Source organism: Panthera tigris, chromosome E1 (genome assembly GCF_018350195.1).
Source record: "Panthera tigris isolate Pti1 chromosome E1, P.tigris_Pti1_mat1.1, whole genome shotgun sequence".
Lineage (NCBI taxonomy): Eukaryota > Metazoa > Chordata > Mammalia > Carnivora > Felidae > Panthera > Panthera tigris.
In genome coordinates this window covers 14,043,182-14,060,837 of record NC_056673.1, presented here as the reverse complement: position 1 = coordinate 14,060,837, position 17,656 = coordinate 14,043,182, and the positions used below count along the sequence as shown (strand labels likewise).

Genomic DNA, 17,656 nt, shown 5'->3' with positions numbered 1-17,656 from the left:
CATCTTCTGGCCATTTTCTCTGTAGTCTGGTGGTCTAACCTCCAATAACATATCAAGTAGTTTCTTGCTTTCAGGTTGCCTCCACCCATGTCTCTTCATCATGGTCTTTAAAAATATATATATTTACTCATTTTGAGGGAGGGAGGAGCAGAGCGAGAGGGAGAGAGAGAATTGCAAACTGCAAACGGGCTCCGTGCTGACGGCGCTACAGGGCTCAACGCAGGGCTTGAGCTCAAGAACTGTGAGAACATGACCTGAGCTGAAATCAAGAGTCGGCTCCTTAACCAAGTGAACCAACCAGGCGCCCCTCTTCATCATGGTCTTTACAGCAACTACTCCCACCGCTTTCCGCAACTGTTTCCACCAGTGCCTATACATTATGTTGTGGTTAAGGTGACCATGTAATTTATTCTCCAAACCAGGACATTTTTGAGAGCGAAACTGGACACTATTGATAATGGCATTGGGATAAGCAGCATAAACCGAGACTGTCTTGGCCAAGCTGGCATGTCTGGCTCTCAGGTGAGGCATCCAGCGGCTAGACTGGGGGACTTCTTAAAAGCAAGACCATGCCTTATTTATCTAGGCATCTCCAGCATCTTCCCAAAGCCTGGTGCAGCGTAGGTGCTCAATGCACATTTGCTGGTTGAATGAATGAGTTGGGTGTAGAGAGCACTAAGCAGTGCTTTGTGAGGGCTCCACAGGACGCTGAGGACAGAATGTCGCTAGCAACGCAGGGGCTCACCTTTGACGCCCCCCATCATTGTTAATAATATGTGGGTTTTCCTTGTAATGTCTGACATCCCTTTTGCAAACTGTATGCTTTGACTTTTTTATCCAGAGCTTCAGATCATTTCCACAATACCTGGCTGAGACCCAGGCCGAGGCTTGGAGATGTATCAGCCTGTACCATGCCCTAGCCTTCCTCTACCGTCCTCTCCATGGTCAGGAGCTGAGTGCCTACTGGTCAGCATGGGTGCTAGTGACCAACGTGTCCATGGGCCTAATCACTAACCAGTCTCAGCAGCCAAAGAACGTGCAACTTAGCTTCCACGGATCCCCTGCCCCTTTCCCTAGCAGGCTTCTGTTACATAGTCCCCATCCTCAGGGCTGCCTGGGTGACACTCCTGAGTAAAGATATTAAGTATGAAGGGGGGTTTATCAAGACTGAGACCTAGACTGCATAATGAGCTTGCCTAAAGCCTCCCACTTCCCTAATTAGTGTGATGATGGATACACCCACTCGGCTGGGCATTCCTATTTCCCTTCTCCTTTTCAGAGTTCCCAGCAGGTTGGAGAGGTGAGCAGGAACCCAAACTCCTGGATTGCAGGAGAGAGTCCTCTACCTCACTGGCTTGACTCTAGTGACCCATAGGGAGGAAATGCTTCACCTTCTTCCACCCCAAATCTGTGTGGGCCGAACTGGCAGGAGGGAGGGGATGACAGTCATAGAGATGCCCTGGGCCTCAGTCCTCCATGTGTAAAATGAGGGGTTTGCATGCATAATCTCTGACTTATCTGGCACAAACATTGCACAGTCCATCTCTCTGGGCTAGGATCAGCCGAGATTCCCTCAGAGGTTTGTGAGGGGACCCTAAGGCCAATTCCTTCTCTCTCTTCTCCTTCTCTCCTTTTTTCTCGAATTGAACACGGGACCCCAGAGTCCTGGGTAAATGCTTATCTAGGGCTGGGCTTTCCTTCTCATAAAAGGCAATAGACCAGCAGACACCTGGGCCACACTTCTCAGAATGGGAATCGCTACAGGTCTGGTCCTAGCCCATCCTGAGTTCAACTCTGATCCCCCAGAGACTAGAGCAAGGAACTGTGATGGGGCAGCCCAGGCCCCATGCCTGCCTGCTCCATATGGACACACTGAGTAGGAATCAATACATGTGACTTCAAGTCTAGCTCCAGCCCCGACTCCTTCACTGCAACCTCCTTACTTACCTCGAGTAAATCATTTATCTTTTCTTTATGCCACCTTCCCTGGGAAGAGTGTGACAGGCTAGATGTGGAAGCCATCCCAGGTCTACAGTCAAGCTCAGATATCACTGTTTCTGTCAAAGTCCTTTATGGTCTCAGCTGGAAGTGGTTACCCCCTCCCTAGAGCTCTACAAATATTTTATTCGTGTAATTTATTGACTGTGGTCCACCTATCCCCCCACCCCCACCCCCACACTTATTATTTGTTCTTACTTTTGGGGCTAACAAGCCAGTAAAACCACACTCAAAATGGCTTTAAAAAGCATGCCACAGGGGCACCTGGGTGGCTCAGTCGACTGAGTGTTGGACTTCGGCTCAAGTCATGATCTTGTGGTTTGTGAGTTCAAGCCCTGTGTGGGGCTCTGTGCTGACAGCTCAGAGTCTGGAGCCTGCTTTGGATTCTGTGTCTCCTCCTCTCTGCCTTTCCCCCACTTGTGTTCACTCTTTCTCTCCAAAATAAATAAATAAACATTTAAAAATAAATAAACAAGGATAAAAGTATGTCACAGATTGAGAAGACTAAGGAAAGGCAACTAAATGCAATGGGATCCTGGATAGAACACCTGGAACAGGGGCTCCTGGATGGCTTAGTTGGTTAAGCATCTGACTCTAGATTTTGGCTCAGGTCATGATCTCTCAGTTTGTGAGTTCAAGCCCCACATTGGGCCCTATGCTGGCAGTGTGGAGACTGCTTGGAATTCTCTCCCTCTCTCTGCCCCTCCCCAGCTTGCTCACTTTCTCAAAGTAAATAAATAAACTTAAAAAAAAAAAAGAAAAGAAAACTTGGAACTGGGCACTGGTGGAAAAATTGGTGAAATTCAAATAAGGTCTGTGGTCTTTTTCTTTTTAAATGTTTTTACTTATTTTTGAGAGAGAGGGAGAGAGACAGAGCGCAAGTGGGGGAGGGGCAGAGGGAGAGAGAGAGAGAAGACACAGAATCTGAAGCAGGCTCCAGGCTCCGAGCTGTCAGCACAGAGCCCCACTGGGGGCTCTAACCCATGAGCCAGGAGACCATGACCCCAGCCGAAGTCAGACACTCAACCAACTGAGCCACCCAGGCACCCCTAAGATCTGTGGTCTTACTAATCATGTACCAATGTCAATTTCTTGGTTTTAATTGTACTATGATAAAGTAAAATGTTAATATTAGGGGAAGCTGGATAAAGGATATACAGGAACTCTGTATTATTTTTACAACTTTTCTCTAAGTCTAAAACTAGCTCCAGGCACCTAGGTGGCTCAGTTGGTTGAAGGTCCAACTTAGGCTCAGGTCATGATCTCGGGTTTCATGAGTTTGAGACCCATATAGGTTTTTCTGCTGTCAGCCTGTCAGCGCAGAGCCCTCTTAGGATCCATTGTTCCCTTCTCTCTGCCCCTCCCCTGCTTGCGTTCTCCCCCAGAACAAATAAATATTTTTTTTAAAAACTAGCTCAAAAAACAAAAAGTTAAAAAAATGTACAAATTAATGCTGACCACTTAAAAACAAAAGTAGGGGAGGGGGAAAAAAGTACGGGAGGAGGAGGGGTTTATTGGTCCATATAACTGACAAGGGCAGGGGTACGTGGGATCAAGGCATAGCTGGATCCAGCAGCTTAATTGTCGGGAATTGTCTCCATCTCTCCTGCTTCTGCTTCTGGTATGATAGCTTCATATTCAGGCACCCTTATCCCTTGCGATAGCAAACAACACGCCAGACCTCCAGGCTGATATTCCGCCATTTAGCCACTCGCGTGTCTATTTCCCTATAGTCCTGTTTTGTTCACTGATGGATCCCTAGCATCTAACTTGGTGTGTTGAATGAATGGCTCCAGCGGAAGTCCTGAGATTGAGTCTCATTGGCTCATACTGAGTCACGAGCCCATCTCCAAACCAATCAGTGTGCCTTACTTTACCTGGGTCACGTGGGTAGAGTCAGCGCCCGCCCCCTCCCCAACACGGGGATCTGAGATGGCAGGAGAGCAGTTCCCCAAAAGGAAGCAATGGGTCCTATTATCAGAAAGGTTGCAGGCAAACCATTATTTCCCCCGAATCCCCCGAATGTAGAGCTGCTGCTTTTTCCCCACAACATAGACCCATATGGAAAACGCACGGGCTTAAATCTTTGTGGGGCTGGGTGTGCTGAGCTCCCGGAATGCAGTCTCAGGATAACCCTCATTAGTGGAAGATAAGAATAGGGCTCATCTCTGGATGCTGGGCTTCTTGCAGCCGGATCAGATGGGCGTGGGTGTCAGGAAAGGGGAACCAGCGTGGCCAAAGATGCCAGAACCGCAGGACTCTTCCCTGCCAAGACATTGGGCAATTCCAGGCCTGGAGGCCTTCCGGTCTCTCTCTCCCAACGCTAGTCAGAAGCTTCAGATCTAAGGTCTCATTTGTTCATTCGGTTTGGGGTGCCATGGGGAGAGGGACAGGGCTAGCCTGAGCATTGGGACGCCTCAGATGAGTGCCTTATGCCTGTGAGGAATATCCAGTGAGAAGACTCCAAGTTTCAGCTCCCAGACTTCACCTAACCCACAGGCGGCCTCCCAAACCACCATGTCCTCCACATCCTCTCCCACTCCTGCAGGCACAGAGGTCGGGTAGGGCAGAGTGCCCACAGAGAAGAGGTCTGACGTGTGTGTTTTTCAGATATTTTATTAAGAATAAGGCATATGACAGTCACCCCTAAAGCACAGGGCTCTATTTCTGTAGGTGAGTGAATACACTCTGAAAAGCATTGGATTAAAAAGCGCAGCCAACAGAGAATTTGGAGCAGGATCCCTCTGCCCCACCAATGGGGCTCCTGCCAGGTGGTGTGGAAGCCCTGCATGTCCCTATTCAAGGCTGGCACCTCAGGGAGAGGGTGCTTAGAGATCCCCAGCTCTTTGCACTAAGGAGATGCTGTTCCACACCCTCCTGGCCTCCCTCTTCTCCATGGGGAGACCTCTACTCTGCTGCTGGCTTGGGGAAGGGCTACCCCATTTCAGCCCTGGAGTGGTCCCCCAATCTGCAGGCCACTGTGGGTGGGATATGGGGGGCAGGGGTATAGAGTCTCATGCTGCATTGGCCACTTGTCCCTGGCTGGCTTCCAGAACAGGGAGGGGTCCCCACTTGCAGCTCTCCTTCCTGGGTCTATCCATACTTGGTGTGTGGCTGGAACTCCACCTCGAGGCGGGGGCGGGGGGGGGGCCCTGAGTGTTCTTGTCAGCATGCCCCTCCCCAATGGGGACTCATGGTGCTGCAGAGAAGAGTGGAGCGGGGAGGAGACATGATCCTTTCCCTTCTAGTCACCCACACATTCCAGGGGCTCATGGGAAGTGGTCTTTCCTTTGGCAGTGTGGGTCCCCCAGGCTAGGAGAGGGAGAGAGCTGGAGGCTAAAGAATTTGGGGCTCCTAGGCCAAGGGCAGGCTACTGACTCCCAGTCCCATTCTGCTGCATGTGGGGCAGGTGGAGAGAGGGAAGTCCTCAGTCCGTTATTTCTAGAAGAATGGGGAAGAGGAATTGGTTAAAATTGGAACCCTCCATCTGCCTCAGCCCTCAGCCCCTCCCCCCAGCTTGCTAAGTGGAGGAGGAGGGTTGGCTTATTTCCTTTCCCAGACCCTCAACACCTCAGGTGAGAGTCAGCAAGTCAGCCAGCACTCAGAACCTTTCATCTGGGGGATCTCCAAGCACCCCACAAATAATTGTCATTATCTCTGGTTGCTAGAAGAGGAACAGGAGTTTGGAGGTGCTGATGGGGTTACTTGGGGAGAGGCAGACAAGCTGCCGGAGGCTCCCTGGGGGAGGGGTGTGGTGGAGGCCCCCTGGCTAGACACCCTGGGTACCCAGGAGGGAAGGGGAAGGGCTATTGCTATAGAGCTGGGGGAAGCCAGGCAGGCATAGCTATGGCTTTTAGTAGGTGGGCAGGGTTGGGGGGAGGGGGTGGATAAAGTACTTCACCATCTCTGTAGAAGAATCAACATAACAAAGTCACCCTGTTTACCCCAAAAGTGTGATTGTGGAAGCTCAGGATCTAGGTGGGTTGCTCTAGAAAGACACCCTTTCCCTCCTTCCCACAGTCCTTTGGGTCCCTTCAGGAGAGTGCAGCCAAGAGAGGAGAGAGGCCTCCTCACACAGGCACCTCTGAAAGGGAGGCAGTGGGACCAGGGGTACAGTGAGTCACACACACTTGAGGGGGGACACGGAGGGCAGAGGCACAACCACGGGGCAGGAGAGAAGGGTAAGAGGCCAGGGCAGAGCAAGGACTCCAGGCCAACATTGTGGCCCAACGGAGACTGAGTGAGAGAGAGCACTGTCTGTCCTGTCTGTCCTAAGGGCATCCACACCTTGGGCATCTGCATTCCAGGGGCTGGATGCCCAGATGAGGCCCAGTTATTGTGCAGTGGTCTCAGCAGTCCTGAGTGCAATCAGCTGGGAAAGGACAGCATATTTGTGGGGGCCCAGAGTGTGCTCACTGGTTTTGATTCTTGGGGATTTCCCGCTCCCTCCAACATAGTGAAAGAGGACAGGATTGGGGGTTCCCCCTGTTCATCACAGGGACGATGATGGAAGAAGGGTTCACCACCCCTGGAGACTGGCTCTGCTCAACTCCCAGATCCTGGGTGACACACAGAATGCTCAGCCTCAGGACAGGATCTGCCAGGACGCGCTACTTGTGACAGAGGTAAGGGCTTCTCCCTGCCCCCACCCTCCCTCAGCAGCCCCTGGAAGACCTCACAGGCACTTAGGACCATCAGAGGAGGCATGGCATGGGGGAAGGGGCTCTAGGGGTTTGTCTTTCTAGGGGTTGGGCTTGGGGTGGGGGCCAGACCAGAACTGCATTTCCTGCCTTTGGTCAGGAGAGGGGAGCTGGGGGCAAGTAGTTAGGATGTGGGGTGTCTCATTTGCCATTTCACCACTGGCTATCCTAGACAGATGCACCCGGCCACTGTCAGTTCTGGTAGGATCGGGGGCATCCCTAGAGGGGACCAGCCCGGGGACTAACCTGTGCTCCTACCTTCGCCCCACCCCAGCAAACTCAAACCTCTCTCAACTACGTCCACTTCCAATAACCCGGCCCTTCTTCTCGGCTCTGGGTGCAGCTGGGCAAAATTAGCACCAATAAACAGGACTAGGAAAGCTCCCAAGGCAGCCTTCAGGTTCCCAGCTGCATCCGGAAGGGGACGGCCTTTTGTGCCCTTCCACAGCCGTACGTATGTCCGTACGGGACTCAGGAGTGTCCCCCTCGCTTCCCTAGCGCAGCTCCGGGGTCTAAATATTAGATGAGCATCCTGGGAAAGGACTGAACTGGAGACAGCTCTAGACCAGGTTCTGTCACCAAACCCGTTCTGTACTCCTCTCCAAGGGTCTATGGGTGCTACCTTCCAGAAGTTCAAACTTCCATCACGTCACAATTTCCCTACCAGGGGCTCTGGCAGGAAATGCCTCTAAAGTGTTGGGTGCTCACCGGTAAGGACCTATCAGCAGGGTAGGGGTAGGAGAAGCGGCATCAGAGGAAAAAGGTCCAGCCGCTAGCCCCTAGCTCGAGCCTCCCCTCGAAGGAAGGCTTGGCGGGCAGGGCAGCCGTGCGGGGCTGGGGGAGGCCCGAGGGGGGAGCTGGGAGGCCTAGGGGTGCTAAGTGCCACTGCGTTCCTTTTGTAGGCCAGCCCAGCCTTCCCCCTCCCGTCCAACGATTGTCAGCTTTCCCGGGGCAGGGCGTGACCTCCGCCCCCTCCCCTCCCTGCAACAGGGTGGAGAACTGATCAGCATCCGTACACCAAGCCCTCTCCACAAAAAAGGTGCACTCTCGCAGCCCCGCGGAGGAGCTCCCTCGGGGGAGGACAATACAAAAGGCGGGGGCGGTTGGGCGGGGTAGGGGAGCTGGGGCCGCCCCCGTCCGCTCCCAGGAGGAGCGCCGGCTCCCGCGGCCCCCGGGACGTGCGTGCGCGGCCCGAGCTGCGTCCCTAGCCGGAGGCCGGGCCGGCCTTCCCCACTCCCCACCCCGCAGCCCCGCGCCTATTCCGGCTCCCCGGGCGCGCTGGGCGGGCTGCGCGCGGCCGGCGGGCCGGCTCGGTCCGGGGGCTCCTGGGGAGGCGGCTGGCGCGGGCTACGGCCGCTAGGCCGCGGGGGCCTCCGGGCGTAGAGGAAGAGCGCTGGATCGGGCATGGGGTCGATGTCGTCCAGGGTGCGGGCCGCGCGGTCCCAGGCGGCCCAGTCCCGGCCCGGGCCCTTGGCGGCGGCCTCGGCGGCGGGCGGCCGGCGGGCCCGCTGTGCGCGCCGGCGGGGCCGGGGCTCGGTGGCGGCGGCGGCGGCGGGGCCCGGGCGCGGAGTCTGCAGTCTCTGGCGCGCCGCGTGCAGCTGGCAGGAGAGGTAGGCGGCCGCCTCGGTGTGCTTCTGCAGCTCGGTGCCCAGCACCGTGGCGCGGTGGCTGCGGCGCCGCAGCTCCTCCAGGAAGCGGCGCTCCTCCGTGCGCAGGCTGCAGCGCAGCGCAGACACCAGCGCCTCGCGCTGCGCCACCTCCCGCCGAAGCTCGGCGTTGGCGGCCGCCCGCGCCGCCAGCTGCGACTCCAGTGCGCGGCACTTGCTCTCCAGCTCCCGGGACGCCGCCTCTGGAGAAGGGAGATGGAGAGGAGAGGTGACGGTCTCCGCCTGGCCGACCCTGCACAGCTCGCCGAGCCACGTTACAGAGCCCGGCACCTCCCCGACCACCCGTCCGGCCGCGCTCTCCCTCACTCCTACTCGTCGGCTACACAGGCCTTTCGCTTCCTCGGGGCCCTGGCACCTATCCTACCGCCTGGTCTCTCCTCTAATTCTTCAGGTCTCAGCTGAAATGCAAAACCCTCCCCGACCAGTATTCATGCACACCCACAAATATTTGTTGAGCCCTTACTATATGCATTGTGCTAGGCACTGGGGATATGGTGGATAATAAAACATTCCTCATGAAGCTTACAGAAAGCATAGTGGGAGAGGTATAGTGCATAATCACAAATGCATGTGAGGTTGCATCAGTGACATGTGCCAATGCCACAACTAACTGGATACTGTGACCTTCATGCTTTTCAGCAGAAGAACCACTTAGGCTAGGATGAGTTGGAAGAATGAGCTGGAGTTAAGCAGTGAAGAGGAGACAGAAGGGTGCTGTGCAGAGAGGAACAACTTGTACAAAAGCCCCATCCGCGGTAGGAGGTAGGAGAGACATGCAAAAGTGAGGGACTGAAAGACTTGGGACCTGGGAATGTGGGTGAGAAAGGGCAATTAGTGTGCCCTCAACCTTGCTGTTTCTTTCATAGGGCATTTGTTACATTTTGTAATTTCTTTTGTGTTACTTCTTTATTGTTTGCCTTTGCCCAAGGCGCTGGGTTTCAACACTGTATATATATTGGAACAACCCAGAGAGCTTTAAAACATAGTTTCCTGGGCCCTAACAAAGACCAATTGAATCAGGATCTCTGGGATTGGACCTGGGAACTGGTACTTCTTCAATGTTCCCAGGTGATTCTAATGTGCCCCCAGAGTTGAGGACCCCTGCCTCCTGGATCCTAATTCTTTCCATTTCAGCCGGCAACATATCCTGGGATTAACACATGTGAGCGATTGTAGAGACATAGGTGGCTGAAAGGTGACAAAAGGTAGCCAAAAAGGTGACTCAGGAAAGGATATGAAAACCAGCCAAATGGTAGGAGGACAAAGAAAGGGAGCTGTCCACCCCCCTGAGAGAGGACAAAAACCAGGATGCTGGGCAGTTCCTTGAGCTCAGATGACCCCAGAAACCCTTTCAGAGGAAGGAAACCCTTTCAGAGGTGGGGTGAAGGTTGCTGTTGTCACAGAACTGGTGTTTGGGATGTATGCCTCCTTCCTCCAAGCACTCAAGCATGAAGAGGTTGCCCGTGTTGCCACTTAAAGAAGTAGGTAGAATTCGTTCAAGTCTATAAATGTTTAGAACTTTATGAACAAATACGGGATGGATTTGTAGGGTTTTCAGTATTTTACTTAAAATTTCCACCCTTCTCCATACCTAAGTCTTGGTCTTGTATGTAGCCTTTTTTTTTTTTTTTTTTTTTTTTTTTTTTTTAGACAGAGAGTGCCCAAAAGGGAGAGGGGCACAGGGAGAGAGAGAATCTCAAGTAGGTTCCATGCTTACTGCGGTGCCCAACATGGGGCTCGGTCCTACAACCCTGGGATCATGGCCTGAGCCAAAATCAAGAGGCGGATGCTCAACATTCAACCAACTGAGCCACCCAGGTGCTCTTCATCTATGAGCAGCACATCAGTATGGCAGGGGGTCCATTCCCAGCTAACTTCCTCTCTGCTAAGAAAGACTACATAGTGATTCATTTTAAATTAAGCATTCACTCAGTCCCTCTCCGTGTCTTGCACTTGGAGATGATGGATAACATCCAGTCCCAGTTCTCAGAGATCATATAACTTTGGTGATTAAGATCTCAACGAGGGAACCCCTCCCTTAAAAAAAAAAGTTTCAATTGTAGCAAAAACACAACATAAAGTTTACCTTCTTAACCATTTTTAAATGTACAGCTCAGTAGTGTAAAGTAAACTCACATTGTTGTGAGTTTTGCAAAACTGAAACTTCATCTCCATTGAACGCCATCTCCCCCCCCCACCTCCATTTTATGGGTGAAGTAATAATCTGTAAACAGATATTTTAGTGGAATTGCTACAATGGCAAGAAGTCACGCTTTTGGAAAATGAAGGATTTGCTGACGTGTTTCTTTTTTCTCCTCATCTAGACAATGTTCCTTGAAGCCATGGGCTCCATTGCCATTGTGTTGCATCTCAGCATTCAGCATCTTGGAGGGTGTGGACACTGACTGTAGAGATCAATTATGCAAGGATGGGAAGGATTAGGGAGGTGGGTCACAGAAAGGAATGAGGTTGATCAGGTGGACTTCCAAGATACCATCTCCTTCCTGCCTTCATTTTCCTACTTTGAACAGAGACATGGATACAAGGTATGGTGGTACAGGTTGTTCACTGCACAATGTCACCCAGATGAGTAGGTAAGTGGGGCTGACATCCTTCACTCTGCTGAAGAAGCTGAGGAGTGGCAGTCCCCCAAGTCTGGACTGGGGACAGAGAAGGCTTGGGTCCTACCAAGTGGTGGGGAAAAGGTAACCTGTTGGGCCCCCATGCTATTTCCCCACCAGTCATCCTTCTCTTACCTTGCTGGTGAGATTGGGCCTCTCTCATCTCCAGGTCATGAGTCAGTTCTGGGGGGAAAGAAAATAAAAGGTAGTGGTGTGTGTGTGTGTGTGTGTGTGTGTGTGTGTGTGTGTGAGAGAGAGAGAGAGAGAGAGAGAGAGAGAGAGAGAGAGAGAGAGATCAGGGAATCACAGCTCAGTAAAAGTGACAATATTAGCATCCTTAGAAACCATCTAAACCATCTCCCTTACCTATTTTACTGCAGTCCAGTGAGGGGAAGAAGTGAAGACAGGTGCAAGGCACAGCCTGAGCCTGATTGGCCTGATTCTAAGCCCAGAGATCTTTCCAGTGCAAGTGCAGTGGCCTGCGTTTGGAGGTTAGCTCATCCCTGTGGGACTGAGGAGCCTGGCTTGCTTTTGGGCCTGGGGGGGAGTACTAGCTCCTTCCCAGAGGTAACATAAAATATCTAACATGAGGACAAATCAGAGCCATTCTGGAAGACCCCTGCTGTGCAGGGCACAGCCCCTTTAGTGTTTAGTTGGTGCACGTGCGAAGTGTCTGGGCTGCTTGCAGGCACTGGAGGGGGACTCAGGACAGTGGCTATTTACCAATAGGGCACATGCGTTTCACTATTTTCACAGCCAGTACTGTCGTGCCTGTGTTATTTTCTGAACATCAGTCCAGCTCGTTTTTCAGCGCTGTTTTCCGCCATATTCCACAGGGTAAGAAGAGGGGCTTCAAGGGGGACAGCGCCACCTGGTGACGGAAGTCCTGAATGGCACTTGGCTTATGCTGAGGGGGCGGGGTCAGTCCGCTAAGGGAACGGTGTAGGAGGTGTAGGAGAGGTTTCCTCCTGGGCTCTCACTGGCAGCCCAGCCACCACGGGGGCGGGGGGGAACCTCCCTGTCTGCCCAGTCCCCATTCCTCACAGCCCAGAATGTTCTGCTCCTCAGTCAGCTGAGTTTGATCATTTTTTCAGCCCCAACCCAGCGCCCTGGACTCCACCAAGGCTCAAAAGCTGGGAAAAGGGCAGGATGGAGCCCAGCAGCAACTGGTGACAGAAACTACCTGTCCTGGAGCACGTGTGTGTTCCTGCAGGGGTGCAGTCAGATGCCTAAAAGAAGTGTGAACTTCGGAGTGGGATAAGGTAGCACATCTCTGGCATCAATGCCCACAGCACCTACACAGTCTAGTCTTGTGGGGCCCTCACCTGGCTCTTCCCTTGGGAGGCCAACTGTTGCTAGGGCTTTTTGCTGTGACCTGAGTCTGAACCTCCTTCCTGGAGCCCCAGGGAGGACCCTGATGCCTCCACCCTCCAGGGCTTCCTGGAGCCAATTTGGCCCCTCCTGCAAGGCCCTGGAGTAGCTCAAGGGATTTTGGCTCTGCCACTAACTCCCTGTGGGGCTGGTTTCACTCTTAACCAGGAAGTTGGGGGAGGGGAGATAGAATCCTAGTTGGGCTCCACTCCCCCATCCATCAAATCTCCCTGCCCATCTTCCCTTTAGAAGGGCATGCATGGGGCGCCTGGGTGGCGCAGTCGGTTAAGCGTCCGACTTCAGCCAGGTCACGATCTCGCGGTCCGTGAGTTCGAGCCCCGCGTCAGGCTCTGGGCTGATGGCTCGGAGCCTGGAGCCTGTTTCCGATTCTGTGTCTCCCTCTCTCTCTGCCCCTCCCCCGTTCATGCTCTGTCTCTCTCTGTCCCAAAAATAAATAAAAAACGTTGAAAAAAAAAAAAAAAAAAAAGAAGGGCATGCAGTGAGGTCAGATACCCTGTGTGACCTTGGGCCAGTGACAGCACCTCTCTGGGCTTCAGTTTTCTCATCTGTGAAATGGGGACAAAATTGCACCTGCCTCTCAAAGGGCTATTGCTAGGATTAAATTAGAGAAATAAACAGAGGGCCCAACCCAGGGCTGAGTCAGTGCTGAATACATGGGACAGATCTTGTTATCATCCAGGCTGCCCCACCAACCAGAATATGCCCACCCACCTCTTAGAACCCCTTCATTTTGAGTGCCATCCCTTTTTGGCAGGCTCTTTCTGAAGCCCTGCCCACTTGGTTCCTATACTAGCTCATCCCTTCTCCCATCTGCTTCCCAGCCTCTGCGTCCTTGTTTATTTTTGTATTTTTTAAAGTTTATTTATTATTTATTTAGAGAGTGAGTATGATCATGAGCAGGGGAGGGGCACAGAGAGAGAGGGAGAGAGAATCCCAAGCAGGCTCCATGCTATCAGCTCAGAGCCTGATCTCACAAACCATAAGATCATGATCTGAACCAAAATCAAGAGTCAGACACTTAACTGACTGAGCTACCCAGGCACCCTCCCTGTTTACATATGTATATGCATGTACATATATACATACATATATGTGTATATATATACACACATACATATATATACATATATGTATATAAGTGTATATGTATAAATTTATTTTTTTATTAAAAAAGTTTTTTTAATGTTTACTTATTTTTGAGAGAGAGAGAGAGAGACAAAGCATGAGTGGGGGAGGGGCAGAGAGAGAGGGAGAGACAGAATCTGAAGCAGGCTCCAGGCTGTGAGCTGTCAGCACAGAGCCCGATACAGGGCCTAAACTCACAAACTGTGAGATAATGACCTGAGCCAAAGTTGCACACTTAACCAACTGAGACACCCAGGCGCCCCTTATTTTGTTTTATTTTTAAAACTAGGTTCCATGCTCAATATGGGGCTTGAACTCATGACCCTAAGATTAAGAATCGTATGCTCTACTGACTGAGCCAACCAGGCATCCATCTAAGTCCCTGTTTAATCCCCTTGAAAAAAATTTTCTTTTTTCTGTTCCTTTCTCCTCTTTCTTCCACCCATTGGAAGAAGGGCCTTATTCAGGTATTTCAGCCCCAGCAGTGGCTGCTTCAGGCCAACCCAGTGTTATTTTTATCTCCTGAATCAATAACCGAGAGGCTGCAGTCCCATAGCAGGCTGAGGAGGGTGGTGGGGGGTGTTCCTGCCTATTACACTTTTTTGGGATCCTGGCCTGTGTCCTGAGTGGAAGGACCCAGGTCTTCAGAATTCGGGTAAAGCAAAAAGAAATCAGGGCAAGAGCTATAGGGTCTTAGGGTCCACTCATCTTGATTTTCCTTTAATGTTGTTATTGCAATGAGAAAGTGGCATCAGGCAGGAGTGAGTCTGCATGGGCCATCTCTGACCCATGGACTGGCTCCTGATGCCATCCAGGCTTCCGGGGAGATTGCAGGGAGCCTGGCCTAGGAATGTAGCAGCTGCATCTGTATATGGAGCCAAGGACAGCGTGGGGGCCGAGAGTCAGGACGACCAGTCTCTGAAGCCAGAGTGAGAAGCCAGGCAGGTCACCGAGTTTCCCTCTGGAGAATGGGGAGCCTCCCATGAGCAGAGGCTGGGAGGGAGGTAGAAATCTGAGCATCTTGGGGAGAGAGTATGCAGAAAGCTGCAAGAGGCAGGCACAGCTGGGAGTCTGCAGCTCTGGGGTCTAATCTTGGCTGTGTCACTGACATATTGTGTGGTGTGCGTGCTCTCTCTCCCTCTCTCTCTCTTTGGGTCTCAGTTTATCTAGTTGTATAAGAAAGAGGTTGGGCTGTTTCAGGTGACCCATTCTATGAGTCATTGCCTCTAACACCTGTACTTGGGGACTCGGCCTGGATGAGCACTTGGGCCAGAGCCCAGCCTCTGAGAGGGCCGGGCAGCTGAAGCCTGAAGTCCAAGAGCAGAGGTCAGGGCCGGCATTTGGCTTCATTATTGGTACCTCCTTCTGTCTTGTTTACAAATCCAGTTGGTTGTCAAGTCCTTCCCTTCACCCTGTCTCCCACTGGTCTTCCCCTTTCTGCCTCTTTCATCTCTCCCCTCGACCACTGCATCAGCCTCATCACTGGTATCCCTGCCTCCCTCCCCCTCCAATTCACACAACTGCTGAGTTTTTTAAAGAGCATGATGCTACTCAGAAACCTTCAGGGGCTCCCCACTACCCAGGAGGACAGGCCAAACTTCTTAGCTGTCCTGATGCTTGTCAAGGTCTTCTGTCATCTGGCTCCAGCTGTATTTCTCACCAGCCTTAAGCACAGCTTTATCCAGTCAAATAGAACTTTCCCCGAGCTTTTGATTTCCTACCTTCTGGACTTTGCCATGCTATTTGCTTCATTTGGAATGCTTTCTCCACCCTCATTCCCCCGTAGTGTCTCAGCAGGTCTACATCTCAGCCTCAGGGAGTGGAAATGCTCCCTCCTCTGGGCAGCCTGGGGTGCCTGGTCTCCTTTATCACCCACACCTTAGGCTGAACATGATCCTACCCATGACCTCTCATTGGCCCTCTTCATTTTCTTTTCTTTTTTTTAATTTTTAATTTTATTTATTTTGAGAGAGAGAGAGCGAGAGAGTGTGAGAGCAAGCACGGGGGAGGGGCAGAGAGAGAGAAAGAGGGAGAGAGAGAGGATCCCAAGCAGGCTCCGTGCTGGCAGTGCAGAGCCCGGCACGGAGCTTGAACCCATGAACCGTGAGATCATGACCTGAGCCGAAACCAAGAGTTGGGAGCTCAACTGACTGAGCCACCCAGGCGCCCCGGGCCTCTTCATTTTCTGTAAGTCTAAATGTTACTCCCCCCCCCCCCCGCCCCCAACTATCCTGTGTGTGTATCTCCCCAACTAGCTTGAGGGCTTGCAAGGTTTGGGAAGTGCTTGATGAACACTTAGTGGCAAAGGACAGGAATCCCTAAGAATGGCTCCCAGGTTTTCTTCTGCTACTGAACCAGAGCCCTTTGCTCTAAAACTCGTGTCTCATCTCCCCAAGACAAGTTTCCTCATGAGAAAAAGGGGTGTGACCCTCACCTGGCAGGTCTGTTGTGAGGTTTAGGGAGGCTCATGGGGGGCACTCCATCAGAGACTGCTGATGGTGATGACTGCTGATGGCCCCCACTGCCCACCATCCCTCCGGCCTCACCTGAGCAGCGTTTCTGCAGCCTCAGGATCTCCAGGTGCAGGTCTCGAAGCAGGGCCATCTGCTCCTTTTTCAGGAAGCTGATGTGGCGTTGCACACTCTGGATCTGATGCTCCAGGGACACGGTATCCATGGCAACCCAGGCCTGGGCCCCACCTGGGGGAAAGACGAGAAGGTAAGCCCACATCTTGTGGGGCCATCTGCCCTGCCCCCCCTCAGATCCCTCATAATGTCCTGCAGTCTGGGCTCCTGTTGCCACCAGGTAGACAATTCTACCGCCGTAGCTCTCTCCCCCGTTTACTCACCAAAGCTTCATGCATGTGTCATCAGGGGAGCATGATTATTCCCATTTAATAGATGAAGAACCAGAGGTCTTCAGGGAACCAGGAACAGAAATGGCTTCACTCCCCTGCCTGCATGTAACTTTAGCCTTTCTGTTTCTCAGGGAGGAACACGAATGGAGCAACAAAGTCAATAAAGAGAGACAGAGGCAGGTTCTAGCCTGCTTCTTAACCAGGTGTGTGACTCTGGGCAAGCCCTCTCCCTCTCTGGGCTCTTTGTTGGCTTCATGGCTAAAATGAGGGAGTTGTGGAGTGGAAAAACCCATCCCGCCAGCATCCCAGCTCACCCACCAGCTGGTAGACCAGCATAATGGTTAGAGCACACCCTCTCCCAGTTCAAATCCATTTTTCTGACTTAAACTTAACCCAGGGCCCTGGGCTCTTCCAGGTCACAGAGGAGGAAGATCTGATGTGTATTATACTAAGATGAACTCTATGGGCTGAAGGCAAGTGGCAGAGTCCTTTTTTAAAAGAGGAGTTGGATGGGCGCCGGCTAACTCAGTGGGTAGGGCATGTGACCCTTAATCTCAGAGTTGTGTGTTCCAGCTCCGCACTGGGTGTGGAGATTATTTAAAAACAAAATCTGGGGCACCTGGGTGCCTCAGCTGGTTAAGCACCAGACTCTCGATATCAGCTGAGGTCATGAGATCGAGCCCCTCTGTTGGGCTCTGTGCTGAGCATGGAGCCTGCTTGGGATTCTCCCTCTCCCTCTCTCTGCCCCTGCCCCACTCACACATATGCTCTTTCTCTCTCTCTCTCTCTCAAAATAAATGAACATTAAAATTTTTTATTTTATTTATTTTTTATAGATTTAAAAAAAGTGTTTATTCATTTTTTGAGAGAGAGACAGAGCACAAGCAGGGGAGGGGCAGAGAGAGAGGGAGACACAGAATCCAAAGTAGGCTCCAGGCTCTGAGCTGTCGGCACAGAGCCTGATGCAGGGCTCGAACTTTTAAACTGTGACATCATGACCTAAGCTGAAGTTGGACGCTTAACCAACTGAGCCACCCAGGCATCCCTACCAAGTTTTTTCCCTAGTTGAGCCTTCAGATGAGAATGCAGCCAGCCTTAATTTCAGCCTTTTGAGGCTTCGAGCAGAGGACCCAGCTAAAATGTGCCAGACTCCAGATCCTTGGAAACTTGTGAGGTAACAAACTGCTACTGTTTTAAGCCACTTAGTTTATGAAAATCTTTAATGCAGCAATAGAAAAGTAATACAGACTTGAAGGAGGGATAGAAGTTAGAAGAATAAACAGAAGAACATTCGAG

At 52.1% G+C, this 17,656-nt stretch overlaps 1 protein-coding gene and 1 long non-coding RNA gene across 2 annotated transcripts; one reads left to right on the top strand and one right to left on the bottom strand.

The window, feature by feature from the left end:
- The first annotated feature begins 6,667 nt into the window (after nucleotides 1-6,667).
- On the top strand, nucleotides 6,668-16,549 carry LOC122233637. Its single transcript, XR_006211286.1, has 7 exons — nucleotides 6,668-7,737; nucleotides 9,005-9,127; nucleotides 10,690-10,911; nucleotides 11,367-11,477; nucleotides 11,743-11,823; nucleotides 16,123-16,221; nucleotides 16,492-16,549. It is a non-coding gene; the product is annotated as an uncharacterized LOC122233637 (long non-coding RNA).
- Nucleotides 7,955-16,194, bottom strand: CCDC92B (coiled-coil domain containing 92B). The gene is made up of 3 exons (XM_042966908.1): nucleotides 16,050-16,194; nucleotides 11,122-11,169; nucleotides 7,955-8,547 (listed from the first exon to the last, which is right to left on the bottom strand). Exons 1-3 carry the CDS (start codon nucleotides 16,177-16,179, stop codon nucleotides 7,955-7,957), a joined length of 771 nt encoding a protein of 256 aa, XP_042822842.1. The 5' UTR covers nucleotides 16,180-16,194.
- Nucleotides 16,550-17,656: the final 1,107 nt, after the last annotated feature.

Coding starts and splice junctions, on each gene's coding strand:
- CCDC92B (XM_042966908.1), bottom strand. CDS start 16,179: ATGGATACCGTGTCCCTGGAGCATCAGATCCAGAGTGTGCAACGCCAC. Junction 11,170..16,049: donor GCTGCAGAAACGCTGCTCAG/GTGAGGCCGGAG, acceptor CTTTCCCCCCAG/AACTGACTCATGACCTGGAG. Junction 8,548..11,121: donor GGCCCAATCTCACCAGCAAG/GTAAGAGAAGGA, acceptor TCCCTTCTCCAG/AGGCGGCGTCCCGGGAGCTG.